This window comes from Dunckerocampus dactyliophorus, chromosome 20, assembly GCF_027744805.1.
Source record: "Dunckerocampus dactyliophorus isolate RoL2022-P2 chromosome 20, RoL_Ddac_1.1, whole genome shotgun sequence".
NCBI classification, from domain to species: Eukaryota; Metazoa; Chordata; class Actinopteri; order Syngnathiformes; family Syngnathidae; genus Dunckerocampus; species Dunckerocampus dactyliophorus.
The window spans coordinates 8,334,737-8,358,087 of NC_072838.1; the positions used below are offsets into that span (position 1 = coordinate 8,334,737).

General features: G+C 38.3%; 2 protein-coding genes across 3 annotated transcripts; both read left to right on the forward strand.

Moving 5' to 3' along the window:
- Positions 1-1,607: 1,607 nt before the first annotated feature.
- Positions 1,608-14,568, forward strand: cratb (carnitine O-acetyltransferase b). Of its 2 annotated transcripts, none has more exons than XM_054764621.1 (15): positions 1,608-1,926; positions 2,253-2,491; positions 3,653-3,771; positions 5,135-5,188; positions 7,256-7,421; positions 8,050-8,224; positions 9,300-9,390; positions 9,505-9,592; positions 9,674-9,774; positions 10,763-10,882; positions 11,324-11,446; positions 12,412-12,547; positions 12,645-12,707; positions 12,789-12,926; positions 13,972-14,568. In XM_054764621.1, the coding sequence occupies exons 2-15, from the start codon at positions 2,405-2,407 to the stop codon at positions 14,200-14,202; spliced, it is 1,692 nt and encodes a 563-aa protein (XP_054620596.1). In that variant the 5' UTR covers positions 1,608-1,926; positions 2,253-2,404; the 3' UTR covers positions 14,203-14,568. The 2 variants fall into 2 exon arrangements, with proteins under 2 accessions (XP_054620596.1, XP_054620595.1); XM_054764620.1 differs by having other exon boundaries at positions 2,267-2,491.
- A 1,295-nt stretch (positions 14,569-15,863) lies between these two features.
- Positions 15,864-23,040, forward strand: ppt2b (palmitoyl-protein thioesterase 2b). The gene is made up of 8 exons (XM_054763932.1): positions 15,864-16,186; positions 17,184-17,337; positions 18,091-18,186; positions 19,182-19,289; positions 19,381-19,464; positions 19,614-19,698; positions 20,209-20,263; positions 21,526-23,040. Exons 1-8 carry the CDS (start codon positions 16,010-16,012, stop codon positions 21,667-21,669), a joined length of 903 nt encoding a protein of 300 aa, XP_054619907.1. The 5' UTR covers positions 15,864-16,009; the 3' UTR covers positions 21,670-23,040.
- The last annotated feature ends 311 nt before the right edge of the window (positions 23,041-23,351 follow it).

Here is a 23,351-nt window from a genome sequence, read left to right on the forward strand (position 1 = left end):
AAGCTTTGAAGAAAACTCAAATGCAATATTTTGTAAAGCAGCACGCTAAGACGTTTTTAAAACAGCATCCCAGCTTTGTGATATACAGTAGGTGGAAAAAGCCCAGCATTAGTATGAACTTTGCTCTTTTCTCTTCGCTCTTTTTTCACATTTTTGCTGTTGGAATTTAAAAAAAAAAAAAAAATTCCAAAGATGTCAACTTTCTACTTAAATTATCTTCTAAAAAAATCTGAATATTATTAATATTATTAATAAAAAGAGTTAATTCCCATAATAGAATTTGACTTCATTCCCATAATATTGTAACTTTTCCCAAATATAATCTTCCAAAAATTAAAATGTTATTTTGTTTTTAACTTTTTTAACTAAAATTTTTTTTAATTTAATTATTCTAAAAGTATTTTGTTTATAATATTTCAGCGCAAAGCTACTAAAATGACATTATTTTTCCTCACAATATTATGAGTTTAGTCTTATAAGTTACAACTGTTTTTTTCTTTTTATTTCTGCGGTTGTTTTTTTCCCCCCAACTATTTAAAGTTTCTTCTTGTACATTTTCATCTCGTAATTAGAATTTATTGCCATACTATTGACTTTATTTTCATAACTTTTCCCAAAATTTTCTAAAAATGCCAACTTTATTTGTTGTTTTGCTTGTTTTTCATAATATTGCTTTAAAAAAATATCATCTTTTTTTAACATTTCAACCTTTTTGTCATTAGATTGCAACTTTTTGACTTTATTCTTGTAAAATTATTGCAGATTTTCCCATTTTTACTGTTGTTTTTCTTTTAGTTTTCTTGCTAAATTATATTTGTGCTGCGGACCAATGCAAAAACAGTCGCGCACTGGTAACGGCCCCCAGGCCATATTTCATTTATTTATACATTTTTTTAAGCGTATACATTATACAATGTTAATGTCAGTTTTTCCTATTGTTTTGTTTTATTTTATTTTTATTTCTCCTTTTTTTTAACCTTTTTTTCTATGTATTGTGGCACATTCCTTATCATTTTTCTCTCCCTATTAAAAAATTGTAACGAAAACATTTAAACACAGGAAGTGAGCAAACCAACAATAATTGCAGAAACATGGAGAAAGAGTTGGATTAAAACCACTATCATTATTTATTAAAACAAACAAAAAAGTTAAAAAGAAAACATTTTGAACTAGTGGCCTACAGTAGGTACATTAGCATTATTTTTTTTAACATTATTAATATTATTTGTACAGAAAAAAACGATAAATAAATCCTTTATTTCAGGGACATAGGCCATATAAAATAACAAATGTTTGAAAAGTTATTATGGTAGTAAGTATTGTGCTATTTCATATGGTAGCATGTATTTCATTTTAATTATTGTAATTCCGCAGTCAAATCAGGTAACTAAATGTTTGAATATTACAATATTTGTAGTAGTAGTAGTTGTACGTCAAAATACACATAACCATTTCCTCATGCTCCCTATATAAGATGTAAACAAGTTTTTTTTGTGCCTTATTTTGGTGAAACAGTGACACGCCATGGAGATAAGCGGTATTGCAAGTAATTTTCAAGCCGTCATTTACGGAAGCACTCTGACGTCACTGCATGTGCTTGTATTCAGACTACAAGTAGTTCAGTACGTGAGACTTTGCATGCTAGCACCCTGCAAGCCCTGGAACTACAACACCAAGGGGGGCAGGTTAGTTGTTACTGTTCGCCTCTCTCTGTTTCAACTCTTTGTTGGTCAAGGAGGACTTTTGTTCTCCATCCCCGATGGAGCACGGCTGACTTTTCACGATCGGAACCCTCAACGACTGCGCCAAAGCAGAAAAGGAATCGATGACAAGAAATTCCTGATGCAAAACGATCTTCTGGATTCTTGAAGAAACATGATTTCCTGCAAAATTCACCCAGGAGCCTGCAGAGCTTGGCTCACTCGTGTAAGAATGTGTTTGTGTTTAGACATAACTTTAACGTTGCAGTCATAAGTTTGGAAATGTATCTATTTTCGGCCCTTGATTCATTTTGCAACGTGTGCTAATTATAAAATGTAAATCTTCAGTGATTTAAAAGAGGAAGTGAGTTTATTTTGATTTTACATATGCACAAGTGAAAAAATTCAATCACCTAAATAAGCTTTTTAAATTGACATGTCCCTATTAGGTGGTGTAAAAGCTAACATGCAAGTGGTGGTATTCCAGCCATTCCCACTTCCTGTTGTCAGAGGCCCTGTTGCGTTGACATTGAACCACACCTCCCATTAAAGCTCTTTTCTTCCAGGCGACGTCCAGGCAGGAGCTCAGTTTGTCCACCTTTGTGGGCCCGCAGCCGGTGCCCCCTCTGGGTCAGACCCTGCAGGGCTACCTGAGAGGTCTGGAGCCCCTCCTGCCCCCTGAGGAGCTCAGCCACACCCGCAGGATGGTGCAGGAGTTCGGCAGGCCCGGCGGTCTCGGTGCACAACTTCAGCGGGGCCTGGAGAAGAGAGCCAGGCACACCAAGAACTGGGTGTGTGTCTGCTTTTTAATCATACTGGGAAATGTCACACATGTTGCTGATGGATTTGCTTCCAGCGGGGGTGGGCCACACAGAGCCAATATAGCTTTTACTTTGACTTTTTTTATACTTTTTACCTGAACATTGTCAAGCTCATTGAATAATTTTCAGAATACAACACAAAAAAGGTGTACATTTTACAATATATAAATAAAACAATATCCTCCTGAGGGGCAGCCATTACACAGCAATGAAATGTGTTTTGAGGTTGAAACGTGAACATGAATCAAAAACCATCGTCCTCATGCATGACAGTTGCATATTTTTTGATACCACCCGCGGAGCATTCTGATCCTTTAGCCCCGCCTGTGCTTTCATGTTGTCAGCAAACGTAGGTAGAAGAATATCAGCAAACGTAGCCGAAAGGATATCAGCGAACGTGGCTGTTCCCACACACAAGCCTGCCTGTTGTGTTCAAGTCCACACAAAACAGTCGGACATCTATAGTACTAGGGATGTCCCGATCCGCTGTATTTTGAAAATCGGATAAAATCGGCGTCCGCCACGATATCCTGTTGCCGTATAACGTTCGTAACTCTGGCCCACACTCCAACATGGTAGGTGCGGTAATGCGCCTCACAGCTGGTTGCCACTGCACTCCCACCACCCGCAGGAAGAAGAAAATGCAACACCACCATGCAGACATGTCCGTGGTGTACTGTGGTGAAGTTAGTTTCACGTTGGACGTTGGAGAAGTTAGAAAAGAGCGTCAGACTCTGTGTGACGGTGTGGGGACGCTCCGCTGTGATCCCGTCTGCCGTCATAACAGAGAGGCGTGCTTGCTCTGGTGCGCACGCGTTCATTACACGAAAAAAAAAGACTAGTTACCGCCGTTAACGCGTTATTTTTGACAGCCCTAGTAAAAATAAGTTAACAACATTAAACAAAGTGTCTCCTCTCCCGCAGTAATAACGACGTGCAATGAACATCGTCCCGCATGCTACACACTACAGTACACGCAGCTTTGTACTGAGCAGCCTGGACAAACATACATGGAAACACATTGGAGTTTGGTCTCTTTTGTGCAAGTTTTGAAACATGTTTTTCCACATTTTACAAGCTTAGTTCAGCAGCAGTATATTTTAAACGTGTGTGTGTCCCCCATCCCCATAGATCTCAGACTGGTGGGTGCAGTGGGCCTACTTGGAGAGTCGCCTGCCATTGCCTGTGCACTCGAACCCGGCCATCTCTCTACCAAGGAGAGATTATAATGGTTGGAGGGGGCAACTCTTGTGAGTGAACACATGCTGCGCCGCGCTGCACGCACACACTTGCTCATTCCCACATACCGAGGGAATGGAGTGATACGTGAGGCACAATAGTTAGTCGTCTTATCTTATGTTTGGCTGCTGTGCGATTATTTGAGTGCATTCTTAAAGAAAAAGGGGAGGAAAAAGTGATTTGAGTTGATATAAAAAAAAAAAAAAACAAATGTTATTAATAATGCACTAGATTTGATAACATTTGAGTATATTCGTAAAGAAAATGGGAATAGGTGATTTGTCTTGATAGTCAAAAATAAAATATTATTGGTAATACTCTAGATTGTCTTTTTTTATTCTAGTATATTATTAAAGAAAATGTGGGGTGTGGTAGGGGGGACTTTTGAGTCCAAAATAAAATATTAATAATACACAACCTTTTATTTTTATTTGACTGTTTTCTTAAAGAAAATAGAAAAAGGGTGATTTGACTTCATAGCCAAAAATCAAATATTATAAATAATGCACTAGATTTTATTTTTGATTTGAGTATATTCTTCAAGAAAATGGGAAAAGTGTTTTGACATGATAGTCAAAAATAAAATATTATTAATAATCCATATATCAATTTTCTATGCCGCTTATCCTCACTATTGTTAATAATACCAAAGATAAAAGTTACTTTTATTATACCTTTAAAAAAAAAAAAAAAAAGGCAAAAACGTGATTTGACCTGATAGTCAAAAATCAAATATTAAAAATACGCAAGGTTTTATTTTTATTTGAGTATATTCTTAAAGAAAGTGGAAAGTTCATTTGACTTGATTGTAAAAAAATAAAAATAAAACATTATTAATAGTACATTACATTTTATTTTTGTCGAAGTATATTCTGAAGCAAAATGGAAAAACTGATTTAACCCGATAGTTAAAAAAAAAAAAGATTATTAATAACACACTGGATTAGATTTTTATTTTAGTATATTTCTCAAGAAAATAGGTAAAAAAGTGATAGTTAAAAATAAAATAATATTAATAACACACTAGATTGTATTTATCAAGTACCGGTATATTATTTAAGAAAATGGAAAAAGGTGTTTTGACTTGATAGGTAAAAAATAAAATATTATTAAGAATACATTTCATCCTCGCGTGCAGAAATGGACAAACACTGGACAAAGAGCAACATTATCACTGACACTACTGCATAACGAGAAGTGTAATTTTATTCATTTATTTATTGCAATTTTTATTTGTAATAATTGTTTTTTATTTTTAATGTTTTTTTTTATTTTATTGATTGTTTCTTTTAAATTTGTAATCATTATTTTTATTTTTGGTAGTATGGGGAGGATATCTTTTGAGACAGACTGTCTCCTGTCTTCTTTTTGCAGGTTTGCATCCAAACTGATTGCAGCAGTGCTTGATTTTAAGGCCAAAATGAACACGTAAGTCCTAAAAGATGCTGTCCCACATACGAAAATAGCACAGGATCATGCTTCATGCTTGAACGCTTCAGTGTCGATGGCTTACTATACTGTAAATGCAAACAGGATCTGTTAATTGTCTATGACATCATCATCTGGGTATGATGATCGCCTCTCAGAAACATCCATTTATCAGATGTAAACTGATCTCCGTGGCGAACTCAACACAACCTGCGGTAATCCCCTAATGACCCTTTAATCTGCCACCTTGCTATTTGTGTACGCTGGCCTCCAGCCCCGCTGGCATGGTGTGGTATTTCTTTGCCGTATGAAGCGAATTGGTGTCTAAGTTTATATGCCCACACTTGCAGCCGTACAGTGCCAGGAAGGCACGTCTCCAGATAGCGTTATTCTGCTCAATACAACACTGGCATGGAAACAGGAGCTCAGAACACTCAGAGACCAATGCCATGCCGTTAGAATGCATTGTCAACCTCCCCAAGGAAATTTAGTATCTGCTTTTCTTATTGCTCACGGCTGCAAAATAACCCACGGTGGAAAGAAAGAAAGAAAGTTGCAAGGATAAAGGCGGTGAGAAACACTATTGAATTCAAGAAGTAGCTGTCATAATTTGTCAACAATCGCGTTTTCTATCAAGGCAAAAGTAACCTTAAATGTACATTTATCCCTTTCTTTCATCATTTATATGCATTTAGATCGTACATATATGATTGTAAGGTATAAAAACGTGCTTTGTGTTACTTGTGGCTTAAGTGTCTTAGTTGGCAAAGAACGACAGTCAACCGCTGATGACATCATAGACGGGCGACTGAGCTGACTTTCGGTTCCTGTTTCCATGTATTGGCATTCAAATAGGATGCTGTGATGATGCAACTGTCCACTAATGCATTAACATGCGTTAACATTTCACTTTTAAGCCCTATAAACGGCCACAAGGTGGCAGAAGTGCCTTTGATAAGAGCTCGGCAGGGATCATGTTAACAGAAAAATCACACATGACAGGAAGGAAGAAGTGAGAGAGCGGAGGAGTCTAGCTTGCAGAATGTTACACATTGTAGGGCATTTTTAACGCACGCACGCGCGCACACACGTGCACACACATAGTTCAGTTCCAAATGTGAGAATTGTAAATAGTTCATGGTGTTATGTTTATAAATAGTTATTTTGATGTAAAACAACCCGTTTTTGTGTTGTTTATGTTGGTATAGTTTTTTAGATATTTGAGCTGTCACAAAAGAAAAAAAATATTTGTGTCAAAGTGAAAGTTATGCTTGAAATGTATCTTTTCACAAAAAGATGATTTTCTTCCTTTTTTAGTCGGGAACTGATATTTTCCTGAAGCGTACCTATGTTGTACTGCTGATTACTAAAGAACGGAAAAATGTAGAAACACATTTTTTTTTCTGATGAAAGACGGGTGTCTAATCTTTCTTTTGGTAGGTTCCATGTTTATATAACCATACAACACAATATTCTGCGTGCCTTGAAAGATCAGTCAAAATCGTCTAAATGGCCGCTACTGAAGGGGTTGTCTTTTGAAAAATGGCTGGGATTGAATGAGGTAATAACGTGTCGAGATGCGCGGCATATTGTACGCTGACCTTAAGATGTACTCAAACTTTGGGAAAACACGCCGACCGAGGTGCCACTGTACTTCAATGTAACCATGTCTTCAAAATAAACTCAAACATGTAGAGTAGTCTAATTGTAAAAAATTGGAACTTGCCTCCAATGAAAATGAACACAGCTTGTTTCTCCTTCCTCTCCTTTGGTTCCAAAAAGCAGCCTGTATCGTGATGCAACGACTTCCCTGTTATTGTTTTAAACACACGAGAACTTGCACAGACACGTGCATTCTTCACGCTTGTGCAACTGGTCGTTGTGCAAATTGTTCCTTCTATTCCAGTGCTGTATGCGGTTTATGGCTCAACAAGAACCACAATAACATAGAACAACCCCACATTTGATAATTGTTTTTGAAAAAGAAGCGATGTCACAAAATGTACTATAATAATGCATAATTCATCACATGCTTGTTTGAACTGAATGACTTGTGTGGTGTCTTAGTGGCCAGCTGCCAGTGGAGTACATGCGAGGCAAGCCGCTATGCATGGACCTCTACCCCCTGCTCTTCTCCTCATGTCGCATCCCGGGCCCCAAGCATGACTACATCGCTCATCACGGCACCCATCGCCGGTCACCAACACACATCACCGTAGTCAGGAACTATCAGGTCAGGCAGAATTGAGCTTTTCGTTCTCCTGTGTGCTGTTCATGATGACGTGAGGTCTTGTCACTGGGCATTGAATAACCTCACTGGGTTAGTTCCCATGAGGATTTTACCTGGGCTAGCTAGCGTTGAAGAAACAAGAGTGGTCTAATCATTTTTCCCATGACTGTAGATTTAAAAAAAAAAAAAAAACAATATTTGACTTTGTCCAAAAAAAAAATCACAAAAAAAATGTTGGAAAATTTTAGATGGGGGAAAAAAACAATTGTTTATCACATCCTGCCATTTTTCAGTATGCAGCCCTCAGGTGGAGAAAGTTTGGACACCTCTGACTCAAAGCAATGATATGACCATTTGTTTGATAAATGACTGCTTTGTTGTTCTGCCGGTACTCTGGAACATGCATGTTTGGTTAACTGGAGTGGCTAAATTGCCCATAGGTGTGAACGTGAGTGAGAAAGGCTGTTTAAAGTAGTAGGGAATGAATGAATGACTCATTTGGATGTACCTTAACTAGCAGTAGAGAGTATGCTCAGGACAAATACAACACATCCGTAGCATCTTTTAACAAAATGATGATTCAAAGTCTGTTAAAAAAGAACTTTACTTTTTTGTCTGTCCCTGCTGACAGTTCTTCCAGCTGGAGGTATACAACAGCGACGGTTCCCGTCTGACAGAGAGTCAAATCCATGAGCAGCTGTTGAGGATCAGGTCTCAGTCCTGGAAGACCGACAAGGAGCCGATGGGCATCCTGACCAGCGAACACCGCCACACGTGGGGTCAGGCCTACAACCGCCTGCTAAGAGGTGACATGCATACAGTACATACCTGAAAAAGAAGAGGCTTTGGGGTAGAGTAGACACCCCTACTCGCAGGGATTACATTAGGACGCCACCCCGAATGGCACGAAAAAAACACAAGTAATTGAGAAGGCACGGCAGGTAATCACCACTAATGCATAATAATGTAAGACCTGTTATTCCGTATGTACGATACTTGGGGTGAATGAGATCCGTCTTCTGCGAGGGGGGGGAAAAACATTTTCGGAGGGGAAAAAAATGCTAAATTTTGACCAAAAATCGACCAGTTTGCGGGGTCACGAGTGCGCGATCGCAAATATGCGAGGGTCCACTGTACCCGAAAAACACCGACCCACAATCACACACAGAAAAGTGTTCCTATCGGTGTTGCTTTGTGTCCTCAGCGAGTGTCTGCACATTTATTTTTTGAAGCATAGCCAATAAATCATTCTGGTATGTTTTTGCCGAACAGTCAGCGAGGATGATATGTGCGTGTGTGAACGTTCATGCAGTTGTGCAAAAATGCTGTGCATAGCCTTCGGAAGCTGTGTATGTTGACGGCCATGACTTTCGCGGTTGTCGACATAATCCAAACCGAAAATAGCCGTTGCTTTGGCTGGAGCCACGAGAAAAAATGTTTTCTGCATTTGTGCATAATTTTATTTCGATTTTTCTGTTTTCATATGATATTTTTTTACTCGTATCTAACAGAGCTGCTGAAGCAATTTTGTTGCCTTCAATGACAAAGTTTTCGTACGTGCAAAAATATTCCTTACGGTGCCTAACAGTCAAAAATTAAATTTAAGTGGGTGTATTTTGGTTTTGCTGTGTAATACTGCTGTGCTTTTATCTTGAAGCTTATTTTGCACTGAACAGGAAGTAAGTGTGTGCGCGTTTAAATGCTGTGTAACTACATGTAAAGTGAAGTGCAAGTACGTTGGTGGACCTCACTCCCTGACACATCAAGTGGACATCGAGTTGACGGCCTGGGCTTTTAGCTCAATGGCTAGCGCACTGGACTCACTGTTATGCAAAATTGAATGTATGTCTTTGCCCTTTTCTGTACTCTGGTTTGACTCAGATAAACTCAACCAGGAATCGGTGTGGGCAATAGAGAAGGGACTTTTTTCTCTGTGTCTGGATTCACCTGTCATGAGGATATCAGATGAGAAGTACACACACACACACACACACACAGATCAAATATCAAGTCATACATAAGTGTAATGGCATAACATGCCACTGATGTGCCCTAAAAATGCTGCCTATTTCCTTTTGATTGACAGGTATGCCAGCCGTAAAGCGGCTCAGGTCCTGCATGGAGGCGGGACCTTCTCCAACAGTGGCAACCGCTGGTTTGACAAAACTCTGCAGGTGATTAAGCAAGCTGCTCACGCCGAGCAAATAGAGACGTTATAAAGGCCGTGGTGTGTTGACTTTGTGTTGTTTGTGCAGTTTGTGGTGGGCGAGGACGGCTCCTGGGGTCTCCTGTATGAACAAGCCACAGCCGAAGGTCCGCCCATAGCAACCCTACTGGATTACATCCTGCACTACTGGTGAGATGAATGGATGAATGGTAAATCAAGGCCTACCGAAGACACTGAAAGTCGCTGTGATGATATGTAGTATTCTACACTGTTAGTGTAGAATTCTACACTACACTGTTAGTCTCTCTGTTGGACACAGGCTGGATGACAAGAGGGTTCACTCTGCATGTGTCTGTGTTCATTGTCTCCATATGAAATGAACACGGAAGAGAGCGAGCATCTGCTCAGCTAACCTATTAAACCTCTTTGTCCCAGTAGGGGAGGCGGGGGTTACGCACAACGAGTGCAAGCAGTTAACTAGCAGACGAATTAATGATTACAAAAGTAATCGTTTCTACTCCAAACGCCACAGTTCCAGTGTGCATGTGAAGCAAAGCCTTCTTCCCGACAGTCAACGCTTACTGAGGCGTTTGATCGGCGGAGTAAATATTAAACGAAACATCGCAAAATGGTGCGCGTTCACAGTGTCGCTCGCTACATTGCAAAAGGAATGCAACCTTTCGTTCGCTTGAAAAGCAAACAGTAGGAATTGCTTGGGAGATATCAGCAACATTGCATTTTAGCTCACTGTCTTGGCTGTTTTTATCTACCTATTGCGTAGCTGTGTAGGCGGCTTCTGTGCCTCAGGTGCACGATGCTTGAGTGCCATCTAGTGCCGCAAATGTGACATGACAAAATGATCATTGAATAATAATAAACCATATGATAATATGTTGTTGTTTTTTTTTTTTTAATGTCGAAAATATATCGATTATCGTCGATAAATTTTGGCGCAATTATCGACCAGCAAAATTTGTTATTGTGACAAGTCGGTCCTGCTTCTATCGACAACCCCTCAATCAACTAAAGTCCACCCTGTTCTTCAAAAAGTGCTCACTTTTATGCTGACATGTGTTTAGGACTGTTAGCGTCATCATTATCGCTAATAATCGGTCATTCAATATTATTACATCCCCAATTCTTTGTATTTACTTCATGGTTGTTGTTCTTTTTACAGTGAGAATCCCGACCCAAGGAGAGCGCCGCTGGTGCCCCTTCCAATGCCCAAGAAGCTTTACTTCCACATTGATCGAGACATCAAGAGAGACATAGAGCACGCTAAGCAGAACCTTGATATGTGAGTTACGTAAGTTAGATAGACGTTTAAAGCCTTTGGTGATAAGCAAAGACTAATCTCTTTTTTTTTTTTTTTTTTTTTTTTTTTTTTTTTTTTTAAAAAAAGCAAAAAAGCAAAAAGCAAAAGCAAAGACTAATCTCGCTGTACACTGTCAACCACATGTTTGTTTTTCCACTCCGGATGCGTGTAAACACGGTTATCATCTTCAAGCTATCAATCAAACCTTCACTCAAAAAAAAGGTCTTGTGGCTTAGGTGTGGTCGTTTTGTATTCGTTGCCGCCTCATAATGATGATACTGAGTAAGCTGACTCCTCACAGCCAAATCTAGTGTGACAGTTTTAACATGAAAATGGCTTCTATTTATTTATTTATTTGTTTGTTTATTTCTCAGGTGTATTTCCTCCTGCATGATAAAGAATTGTGTGCAAATGTTGTTACAGACTGATCAATGACCTGGATGTCAACGTCTTTAACTTCACGAAGTTTGGCAAAGATCTTCCCAAGCAGCACGCCCTGAGTCCAAACTCCTTCATCCAAGTGGCGCTGCAGCTGGCCTACTACAGGCAAGGAAACCTAGACAGTAATCCCTCGTCTAGCGCGGTTTATTGGTTCCAGACCCGGCCGCGATAAGTGAATTTCCGCTAAGCAGGATTCCACATTTATATAGTAAATGGAATATTTTTTGTAGTTAGAGCATAGGAAACGTGTTTGTAACCTTATTAATATAGTTTTTAACATTATTAGAGCCCCGTAGAAATGAACTAACACCCCCGATAGTCACCTTTACACTCCTATTTCCCAATATAGTCAACATAATAAGAGTAAATAAGCTATTTAAGACAAAAATAACACTCATGCTTGTGTGTGTTGCTATAAATGTGTTCCTTAGGGGAGCAGAGTGCGTGGCGGACAGGAAGTGACGTCATAGTTGATTTTCAGCTTTTTGAAAAAGTTTAGAAACAGAGTGAGGCCTCACGGTGGCCGAGTGGTTAGCATGTTGGCCACACAGTCAGGAGATGGGTTTGAATCTCCGTGCCTGTGTGGGTTGTTCTCTTGTTTCTCCGGGTACTCCGGTTTCCTCCCACATTCCAAAAACATGCATATTAGGTTAATTGGCGACTCTAAAATTGTCCATAGGTATGAATGTGAGTGTGAACGATTGTTTGTCTATACAGTATGTCCCCTGCGGTTGGCCAAGGTGTGCCCCGCCTCTTGGCCGAAGTCAGCTGGGATAGGCTCATACCCGCGACGCTAGTGAGGATAAGCAGCATAGAAAATAGAGGAATGATAGGGTGAAGCCGTGAAATTCAAAATGCATCTACAGTATATGTGTGTATATGTATGAATGTGTATAATATATACAGTACAGTGTGTATATGTTTCGACAGTATGCTTATACTACATATCAAAATACTAGAAACAGCTTTCATTATAATGTAGTACAGTTCTAGACCTCAAAGGCCTGTCTCAGAAGACTGAAGAGCAGCATGTATGTGACCTTTTGTTATCCGCACACTTCTTTTTGCAGAGTTCACAATGAGGTGTGTCCCACGTGCGACATTGCCTCTCAGAGGATGTTTCGAAAAGGAAGGACGGAGTACATCCGCTCGCCCACGAGCCAGACTCTTAAATTCATCCTCGCCTTTGTTGATCCGTCTGTGTCGGTGAGACGCTGTCGGGTTTGCTTACTGAAATGGTTTTACTTGTGGAAAACACTGCACCGCAACTAAATGAGAGGATTCCTTTTGTTTTGCGGTGAAGCGTGAAGCCAAGCTCCAGCTGTTCAGAGAAGCTGTTGAAGCCTACTCAGCTTTGACAACCCAGGTATCAAAATATGTGTAAAAGCTCGTCAAGAAATTCCCACAGACATTCTATTCACACAGATATGTTTTGTGCTGCATGCAGGTACTTAAAGGACACGGCATAGACCGGCACCTTCTGGGCCTGAAGCTGCAAGCCATCGAAGAGGGATGGAGCGTTCCCAAAATCTTCATGGATACCGCCTATGGTCTGGCAACACATTGGAAACTCCGAACAGGCCAGGTGTGTTTGTGTGTATGTGTGTATTTTTTAGTTGTGAAAATATCTATATTTTTTACTTTTTATGTATTTTTCTTCAAAAATAGGCCGTTTTTTTCTGCAGAAGACACGTCTCGACAATATTTTTTAAACCCAGCCATCCCTCGTTTGTCGCGGTTAATTAGTTCCAGACGCGACCGTGATAAGTTAATTTTCCCCAAATAGGATTACTTATTTAGAAATTTCATATTTTTGTAGTTAGTGCATTGAAAACCTGTTCATGACTTTCTAAATATGGTTTTTAACATTATTAGAGCCCAGTAGACATGAAATAACACCCCTACAATCACCTTTACACTCATATTACCCAATATAGACATAATAATATAGCCTGATGCATGTTGCAATTGGGAGAGTTCCTTGTTCCCTTTTTACTTCCTGTTTCTGTACATTACTTCCTGTGGTGGCTGTTGTTTCATCAATGTAACATTACTGACACCTAGTGACCAGTGTAGAATACTACATATCACAACATCTTCGTATGCAGCTTCTAAATATTTGTATTTTAGTTCATTTATCCATTATTATGCTTGAAAAGGCTTAATTTTGGCCCAAAATATGTCAAATTGGCTTAAATATGCATATTTTTAATAGGCTGTATTAACACTAAGTCTCCTTCTGTCTCTGGTCAAAGTCACAAGTAAATGTGCAAGCAACAGCTAGTTTTGATTTTGTTTATGTCAACAACTGCTTGTGTCGATGTCAGTCAGCCAGTCCGTAAACATAAATGGGTTCCACTGTTTAACTGTTGTTTAGATTGTTATTTATTTATTTAAAATATAAATTGTATTTATTATTAGTTCATATTTCTTATTTAGTTTTGTTTAATTATTATATTATTGCTTATTTTTAACTTAGCTTGCATATTTGTGTTCTGATACACATAAGTCCCCCACTTTTGAGGACCACTTTGTTGTGCATCCATAGCACTTTTCCTTTCACCTACAGTATCATCAGCATGCTACTACTAGATGTAATTTGTCTATTTGTCCTTTTTCCCCGCTTTCAGGTGCCTGCGAATACGGACAGCGTGATGTGTTTTGGGCCACTAGTTCCTGATGGTTATGCCGTATGTTACAACCCACAGTTGGGCCATGTCCACTTTTCTATAATTGCCTTCAACTGCTGCGAGGAGACAAATGCAGAAATATTGGGTGTGACCCTGAGGGAGACCCTGTGCCAACTACAGGAGTTACTGGAACCTAGTCTGGAGAGCCAAAATGAGACTCCCGGAAGGTGAAAACAAACATGATCTTCTAAACATGTCAAACTGTTCATGGAGAGTGGATTGTTCTTATGCATGCCACTCGGTCTTAAGCAAGGTTTGCTTTGTTACTACAAAACTGCAAGCATGGCATTCTATCTTTGTGCAAAAAGTGAATCACTCCAGCATTAATCACAGCCAAAGCTTGTATATGTTGCACTAACCACCATTATGAAATGATTATGTGGGGGAAATCATGTGTAGATTAATCACTTTGTTTAAAATTTGGACCAAAAGATGAAAAGAAAGGATGTCACAAATGTGTGTGGTGTTTCATTAAAGGTTGTGTAGCTTCTGTGACCTGGTTTGTCAGGCGTGCTTAATAAAGTTCATGTTATTGCACTGGCTTGGTTGTTGGCGGTGTGGAATCATTGCCGAATTTACACGTACGGGACAAGGAGTCCAGCCATGCTGATCTGTAAGATTAAGAATGATGACAATGAATGTTCAGGGTGATTAATCGATTAAGACAGTGGTTTTTAATCTTTTTCAGCTTTAAGAATGTGATTAAAGCTATGACCCCAGCGTCTTTCGCAGAAATATTCACAAAAACACAGCTTCACCGTATAATTTGTATGTTTAGCATTAAGCGGCGGTGTCCAAAGTATGGCCTGGGTGCCATTTTTGTCAAGCCCTGACTTAAGAGGTGTGTCCAAGTTTTTTCAACATGAAACAAGCCTAAGGATTGTATTGAGCATTTTATATGGAACCAAAGCTCAGAGGTTAGCAAGAATAAATGTGTTTTTACCCAATTTTTGCCAGGACAAAGCTTTTAAGACACTTATGAAGCATTCTGATATGATTTGCAGTAATCAATGAAATAGATTCATCATAATTTTATGGTTTTATGCCCTGTGATTGAATGGCGATAAGTCTTTCACCTTTCAACAGCATAAGCAGTAGAAAATGGATATTACTGTCAATTTCCATTGGATATTAATATAACAAATCTATTTAACTACTGTATTGAAAATAATTTTGATGATTTTTATTTATTTAATAGAAAAAATTAAGCAATTAAAAGTATGGACTCAAAATGGTGCAATTAGAGAAATTTTATAATAAACCAAAAATACATGGATGGATGGATGGATGGTCATGGGTAACATTATCATTATTATTAATACTGAATTATAGAAAATAAAACGATTCATATTGTTATTTTAAATTTATGTTGGTGATTAAATAATACTTCTGTTGAAAATCATTTTTATTTATTTAATAACCAAAAAAAAGCAATAAAAAGTATTCATTCCGAAGAGTGTAATTAGGATTTTAAAATTCAAAAAAATTATGTGTAAAATTATTATTACCACTATTATTGGTGCTATTATTACAGAAAGTAATGGTAATACTATTCTAATATAATAATTTTATTATTGCAGAAAGTAATGATAAGAAGGCAGCCTGTCAGTCAACGAGTCAATTTAAATCAAAAAAATAATTCAGATAAAATAATATATTGATTAAAAATCGCTTTCAGTTCACATTACCATAATTAAAGACAATCCGCAGCAATTTGAAAAAGTGGAGGGAAGTTAACCTATGATCCAGTAATTATGAGGTCTTCGGTGATTTTTTTTCTTCATCGGATGTGACGTAACATCTGAGGCGTGACGTTTAAATGTAGACCGGAACAAATAAAAACACGATAACGCTGTGATGTCTGGCTAAAGATGAAATGGAGTGGTTTTTAACTTTTAATTTAAGTGTATTTATCACCTCTCTGTTTTAATAGAGAACGGTTTTATATAGAGTATTTATTTTTTTGAAAAAGGTTATCATGAAGGGCTTTGTCACTGGCTTGGTAAACCGGAGTAGCGTTGCAGTCGGTGTCTTCTGGCCGCTTTTGGCTGGAGGTCTCTGGGCAGCTGTGGTCGCCTACAAGCCGGTGGTCATCGTGCACGGCTTGTTCGACAGCTCGGGAGATTTTAAGAACCTACAACGTTTTATTAACGAGGTGGGTGCTCAAATTTATTATTTGCTTTTAGGAGCACGATTTTTATAAATGATGTTTGCGAGTTGATTCAATCACTAAACACATCCAATCAAAGCAGTGGTTGGTTTGATAGAAGCAGTTTTAAGTGTCATTTCTGTTCTGTATGTATGCATAAACCTTTTTTCCCCCCATAAAAATGTGTTCCTTTTTTTTTTTTTTACCACCTTACCGCAAGCTTTTCAACCGTTTTCCAACCTGGTTGTGAAGATAAGGTAATATTGACTCAGCAAAAGATTAACTTCCATCTTTTGTTGCTCTTGTGAAAGTTAAATATGTCGGTTGAAACCAGGCATCACACATTTCTGTGAAGTGAAAGTATTTCATATTTCAGATTCCAGGAATTATTCCCTGAGAAATTAGGGAACACGCCCGATCACTTGATAGTCCACATCCTCCTCGCCTTTATTCGTATTTATCTAGTCGCAATTGGCACCTGACAACTGCTCCACTAAGAAACCAGCTAAGTTTCACATTCATTGCAGCAGGTAATTAGTGCATAATTATGTCTATTAATTACCTTCCCTACCGATAACTATAATCATGAAATGTCTTCAAGGTTGGCACAACGGTTAGTGTTTTTATTCATGGTTGAAAGATGCTATAACAATAAAGAACCTTTTTAAAAAAATTCTATAAATATTAATAAATATAAATGCTAATAAAAGCAAATACTACAGGTTGTCAATAGTATTTCAAAACACGAAGGGTGTGGAAAAAAATTCTGTCCTAATTGAAAACCGCTGCATTATGTAGATGATTCTGGAATTACACCTTATATTTCTCTTTTCTTATATTATGTTGTATGCATTTATTACTATTGTAAAATCATCATTAAATACTTGGATTTTTGTTTTTACTTGGCATTTTATCCCCCCTATAAAGTATTTTGATTGTGGCAAGAGAGACATCTGACTGTTAAATGACTGACATCGACACGTTCTCCTTCTCTCTCCTTTAGTCTCATCCTGGAACAAATGTGACCGTGATCGACTTGTTCGACCGAAGTGCGAGTCTGCAGCCCATGTGGAAGCAAGTGGAGGGTTTCAAGGCCGCTATTTATCCGATCATGCAAAACTCTGCCGATGGAGTCCATTTTATCTGCTACTCTCAAGGTGTGTTTTTATGTGAGGGCGTGCGTGGATCACGCATGCAGTTTGTTTTGGATGACGTGTTGAGTTGTTACAGTGTTATTGCAAAAGCTGATCTCTGTTCTCTATAAAGTGTACATGTTTCCTTTGACGTGGTGGTAGCATGTTTTAACTGCGGCAAACATTATTACGCCTCCCATCCTTCAAATTTGAACAACCACCTTAGGCGCTGTAGATTCACAGTGGAACCTTGTTTAGAGTCATTAATTAGCATAAGAAATCGTGTAATCCACTTAACCCGTTCCAGAAAGCCAAAAATGTTAAAACAAAACCTTCAATTCCCAAAGACACGCGATGTGGCAGCGAGACGAACACCTTCCTGTTTTGCCATGAGTTATTTCTTGAATTCGGTAGTGTTTCTCACCTCAGTAGCCCAAAATCGGGCCAAAGAAAGTGGCAAGTGCCAGCATTTTGATCAAGAAGGTGAGAAACACTGTTGAATTAAAAAAATAACTCATGGCAAAACAGGAAGGTGGTGTTCTCGCTGCCACATTGTGTCTTTGGGAACAGTCATGTCTTCCGTGAAGGTAAAAGTAATCTTAAATGCTCATTTATCCCTTTCGTTATTCATTTATATGCATTTAGAATTGTTTTATGCATGTAAAACTATCATTTTAAAGCTATAAAAAGGTGTTTTGTGCTAACGTTTTGGAGAGTCAACCACTGATGACATCATGATATTTTGCTGAGTACATTATGTTGTTAATGTCATTCCAGGTGGGCTGGTTTGCAGAGGAATCCTCTCCACTTTGCCTGATCACAACGTGCACACGTTCATCTCGCTGTCCTCTCCTCAAGCCGGACAATACGGAGGTGAGTTCCTCCTCTAAATGGCGCACAATCCAGGCGGTGTTTCCCACAAGACTACAGTGGCTGTGTGGCGTTGAGTTGGGAGTGAAACGGTAAAACGGAGCTTTTGTGTTTGTGGCAAACGAGATGTGTGACATGCTTTTAACCGTTATAACAGATCTTGAAGTTATTGACTTACATAAATTAACTCCTTCAATACCAAATATGTAGTTATACGTTTTTATAAACCCGAATGCCCGATCCCAACAACGTATTTATACATCTTTTCCGGGGTATTTTGCGCGAGAGGCCAAAGGAGGTGATGATGCAATTCCTCACCAATGGATTAGCCTTGAGAGCAATTTTAGTGCCATAAAAAACGCCACTAGGTGGCAGAAGTGCATCATGAGAGGAGGGAGAAACACACATGACAGGAAGAGGAAGCCCTTGCATAAAGCCAGCTGTTACGTTGCATACTATACGAAAAAAAATGACGCATTGTAGGGGAATTTAAGCTGTCACAAACGCAAAACATATTTGTGTCAAAGTAAAATTATTTATCTTTTCACAAAGTCGTTTCTGAAACGTACCTACATTCTACTGCTGATGACTAAAGAACTGAAAAATACAGAAACTAAGTTTTTTTCCTGGTGAAAGACAGGAGTCTAAGCTTTCTTTTCCATGTTTATAAAGCCATAGAACACAACATTCTGTTTGCCTTGAAAGATCAGTCAAAATCGGCAGTGCTGAAGGGGTTGTCTTTTGAAAAATGCCTGGGATTGAATGAGTGAATTAGCTACACAGACAGTCCCATTATAATGTGTTTAGAGAAAAAATAAAAATGATGTGTTTTGAGCGAGGGCGAATGGGTAGCGCCAAGTCTTTTTAAAAATAAGGAAGTGCCAACTCTTTTTGTTGCGGTCCAAGTTGAATTGTGGCGGGCTGTCACTACAAGGGAAACACTACAAGGTCCTGTTTCTGCTCATATTCGTCAGTTAATCCTCTAACTCCCCCTCCAGATACCGACTACTTGAGGTACCTTTTCCCGCAGTTTGTGAAGTCCAACCTGTACCACCTGTGTTACACAGCCATAGGCCAGAGGATATCCATCTGCAACTACTGGAATGGTGAGACTCAAACACTAACTTTGTCATACACAGGATTATATACATTTTTAGCTTTTTAATTCACGTTCATGTTATGTTGCCTCCTCTTCAGACCCCCACCACAGGGACATGTATGTAAACAGCAGTGATTATCTGGCGTTGCTCAACAGTGAGAGACCCAATCCGAATTCAACAGGTCAGCAAAGTCATGCTTATTATTTGTACCCCTCCCCTCACCCAAAGTCAGCTGGGATAGGTAGGCTCCAGCGTACCCCCGCGACCCTAATGACGATAAGCGGCATAGAAAATGAATGGATGATTAACAACGATGATCTTTTCCATCAGAGTGGAAGAAAAACTTCTTAAAAATCAGCAAGTTGGTGCTTGTGGGAGGACCAGACGATGGAGTCATCACCCCCTGGCAGTCCAGGTGAGATTTCCTTCATTGTAGCTTAACACACACTTGCATGTATTGCCACAGGAATGGATGTCATATCATTTTTGGACCCCTCATGATTGAATTGAGCTGTTACCTTTGTAGAGTGGAATGATTAGACAGCGTTAATGATTTTTAAAAACAATATGTGGGTGCATATTTGACCATTCTGGGTCAAATTCCTTTCATTTAAAATGGTTGCTTTCCTGGCACAGTCCACAACTGTTCAATAGGGTTGAGGTTGCTACCCATTCTAAAACCATTGTTCTGTTGGAACACTTAAAATGTGTCCATTAAATACAGTGTTGCTCAACTATGTCAGGATTGTTAGTATTAGTATTATTAGTATTTGCTATATTACTCCTGCCATGGATCATTTCCTGCTCACAGCTCACACACGAGTGGTTTTCTTCCCTTTGCATGTGGACAAACAGATGACACTCATATGATGCTTTCACACATTTACAAGCTTGTCTCGCTTGTACTTTTTTTTTTTTTTTGCAGTCAGTTTGGATTCTTCGACGACAACGAGACCGTTGTTGAGATGCAGAGTCAAGACGTGAGTGGAAACTTCACACACCGTATGAGTTTAGTGTTTACAAATTGTCATTTGAGGAGCAGCCATTGGTAGTGTATTAGTCATAAAGGGAAAAGCAGGAAACAAGCAATTATTAGATAAAAATACAATGATTACATTCAAATATGAGTTTAATAATAATGAATAATACATATACAAATATGGCAATCCCTCGTTTATTGCAGTTAATTGGTTCCAGACCCAAATGTAATAAGTAAATAAGTAAGATTCCTTATTTATAAATGGAATATTTTCATAGTTAGAGCATAGAAAACCTGTTTATGACCTTCTAAATACGGTTTTAAACATTAAAAGCCCTCTAGACATGAAATAACACCCCTATAGTCACCTTTACACTTGTTTTACCCAGTGTAGTAGATATAATCAAAGAAAATAAGCCATTTAAGACATAAATAGGACTCATGCTTGTGTGTGTTGCAATAAATGTGTTCTGGATGTGTGTACAGGAAGTGACATTGGGGGTTCAGACTTGAGTTTTTGCTTGATTAGGGCCACAACAGTAGCCCGTGTTGTTATTATTATGATTACAATTATTATTACTATTATTGTGCCCGTTGCGAGATAACTTAAACCTAAAATAAAAGCCTGCTGTTCTGGTGATCAAGCCTGGTCCTTGTCTCACCGAACAATTACTGACACCCAGTGACCCATGTAGAATACTACATTCACAATTTGAATGTGCCTTCTTAATTCCTTGTATTTGGATTTTATTTCATTTAGCCATTTTTATGCACGGCATTGCTTAATTTTGTTGAATCGGCCGTATTCAACCATGAAACAGCATCATTTATTCATGTATGTGATTGGAAAACCCTGATAGAGTGAAGCAGTGAAAATCAAAGCACGATGTGGCGAGGGACACCTGTATGCAAAACTGCCAGGAACGTAAACATGATGTACATACAGAAAATGCATTTAGAATATACAGTATGTGGTGCTATACAGTACTCAGTAGTATACTGTATCTATATATATCGATATATCTATCTATCTATATACCGAACTGTATGTATGTGTGTGTATGCACACACATACATATTTTCAATTGAAATGAATAAATAACAGAATATTTATGTACTTACGTATTATAATGATTGACTTCATTTAAAACGACTTTATTGTAATGTCAATATTTTATGGTATGTATTGAGCACAGAGTGATAATATAAGTCTAGATCCGTGCTGTGCAGATGTGCAGTAAATACTTTTTCCTCGTCCTCCAGGTCTACTTAAAGGATGTCTTCGGTTTGAAGTCGTTGGCGGCTCGTGGCGATCTGATCTTGTGTTCCGTTCCTGACGTCCAACACGTGTGGTGGCACTCTAATGAGACTGTTTTTCACACTTGTATGGAGAAGTGGCTGGTATAAAACACACCCACGTTATTATTTTCTCGGCCGCTTCGTCAGATTCCGGTTTCCGACTGCATAAGATGAAACTGATCATATGTGTATCTAATGGAAAACTGACAGTATTGTTGTTGTTTTTGACTTATTTTATTGTTATGCTGTTTTTAGGAAGGCACAACGATAGAGTTTTAAGTGTAAATACTCCCATGGATGAGTAGGTTTACCAGCCTTTAAGCTATGACTGAAAAGAGAAAAGAGACACCAGACCCCCATCAATATTACATGCAGACAGAGGAAGCATGAGTAAAGTAAAGGGTGTCCTGTTTTGATGTTTTTTTTTTTACTTCTTAATCTGAGTCCGGTCATTCATCAAAACGGCATCTTGTCCATGTGTGTATCATTTATTTGGTCACACACTGTACCTCAAAGCAACACAACAGTGCCTGAGCGACGTTCTGTTATCCTGTTTTCATGCACACACTCACTGCCTTACTCCTGTTTAATGCAGTCGCTGTATTATGTTTGTATATGTCGTCAAATACCATAGCTGTATTAAACGTAGCTGCAGCCTTACATTTCCCCGTCATGTGTCAGTGTTAAAGGTCGCATACCGTAAGTGCTAAGACAAACTGCTGATGTTGTTGAATGGATGGATAGACTTTAGCAGAATGGCCAAAGAGTGTCAGTGTTGTCTTAATGGGTGCCTGCCAATGACTATATACAGTACCATTAGAGCTGCAACAATTATTTATCCAATTAATTGGCACCTATTTTCGTATTCGATCAGTCCTTTCTTGATTTAAAAATGTAAATATCTTCTGATTTCAGCCTCCTCAAATGTGAATATTTTTTCATCTTTGTCTTTTAGGCAAAACAAGAAAATAATCATTGGTTGCAGCCCGACATACCTTTCATTTCTCAATATTTACCTTTCATTGTATTAGCATGTAGTCATTTGAAGATTGGATTCTCATATAGCAACTGTACTGTATTTTAGATAAGGAACATTTAATACTGGTGGATCTGAAGGGATTTTTTTATACTGTACTTCCTGAAAGGAATAATATACTGTATAATGAACTAAGACATGATTGGGAAAAGTCGAACCTAATAAGGGAAGATGAGGTGTTATGAATATGTTTTATTTAATTGTATACAGTATTGTTTGAATATTTTGCATTGTTTGCATCATGTACTGTATGCTCGTATAAAGGAATTGACATAACTGTTCATGGTATGGCTTTAAGGGATGTCATACTCCATGTCCAAATGTCAAGCTCTACCACATGTAAAAATTGACACTTTTTAAAAACAAGCAGATGCGACTATATTTACTATTTTTATTAGAGTGTGCTGTCAGTGACGTGTTGAGTGTCTTCAATAAAAGGTTTTTAAAAATATGTTTTGAGTGAGACTGCTTATTTTAAAAAAAAACAATATCTGGCTGTTTACATGTATGAAATTGTAGTTTTTAATAATAATTTAAAAATAATAATTGGCATGGTAATTAAAATTCAGCCTTTTAAGGTGTGAACATAAACTACAAAAAACATCTGACCTCTACTTGCCAACAAGGGTTTCTCCACCAAGTTCCAAGTCATGTTTTGCTTGCACGTCAAACACTTATTTAATCAAATCAATGTTTTTTGGATTACACAAATTAAATGATGTCTTTTAAGATAAACCTCACATAAATTCTGAAC

Excerpts from the sequence above, each read along its gene's own strand:
- cratb (XM_054764620.1), top strand. The coding sequence starts at position 1,876 with ATGATTTCCTGCAAAATTCACCCAGGAGCCTGCAGAGCTTGGCTCACT. Across the intron at positions 1,927-2,266 it reads GCAGAGCTTGGCTCACTCGT|GCGACGTCCAGGCAGGAGCT; the intron begins GTAAGAATGTGT and ends CTTTTCTTCCAG. Across the intron at positions 12,927-13,971 it reads GGAAACTCCGAACAGGCCAG|GTGCCTGCGAATACGGACAG; the intron begins GTGTGTTTGTGT and ends CCCCGCTTTCAG.
- ppt2b (XM_054763932.1), top strand. The coding sequence starts at position 16,010 with ATGAAGGGCTTTGTCACTGGCTTGGTAAACCGGAGTAGCGTTGCAGTC. Across the intron at positions 17,338-18,090 it reads TTTTATCTGCTACTCTCAAG|GTGGGCTGGTTTGCAGAGGA; the intron begins GTGTGTTTTTAT and ends ATGTCATTCCAG. Across the intron at positions 19,290-19,380 it reads CATCTGCAACTACTGGAATG|ACCCCCACCACAGGGACATG; the intron begins GTGAGACTCAAA and ends CCTCCTCTTCAG.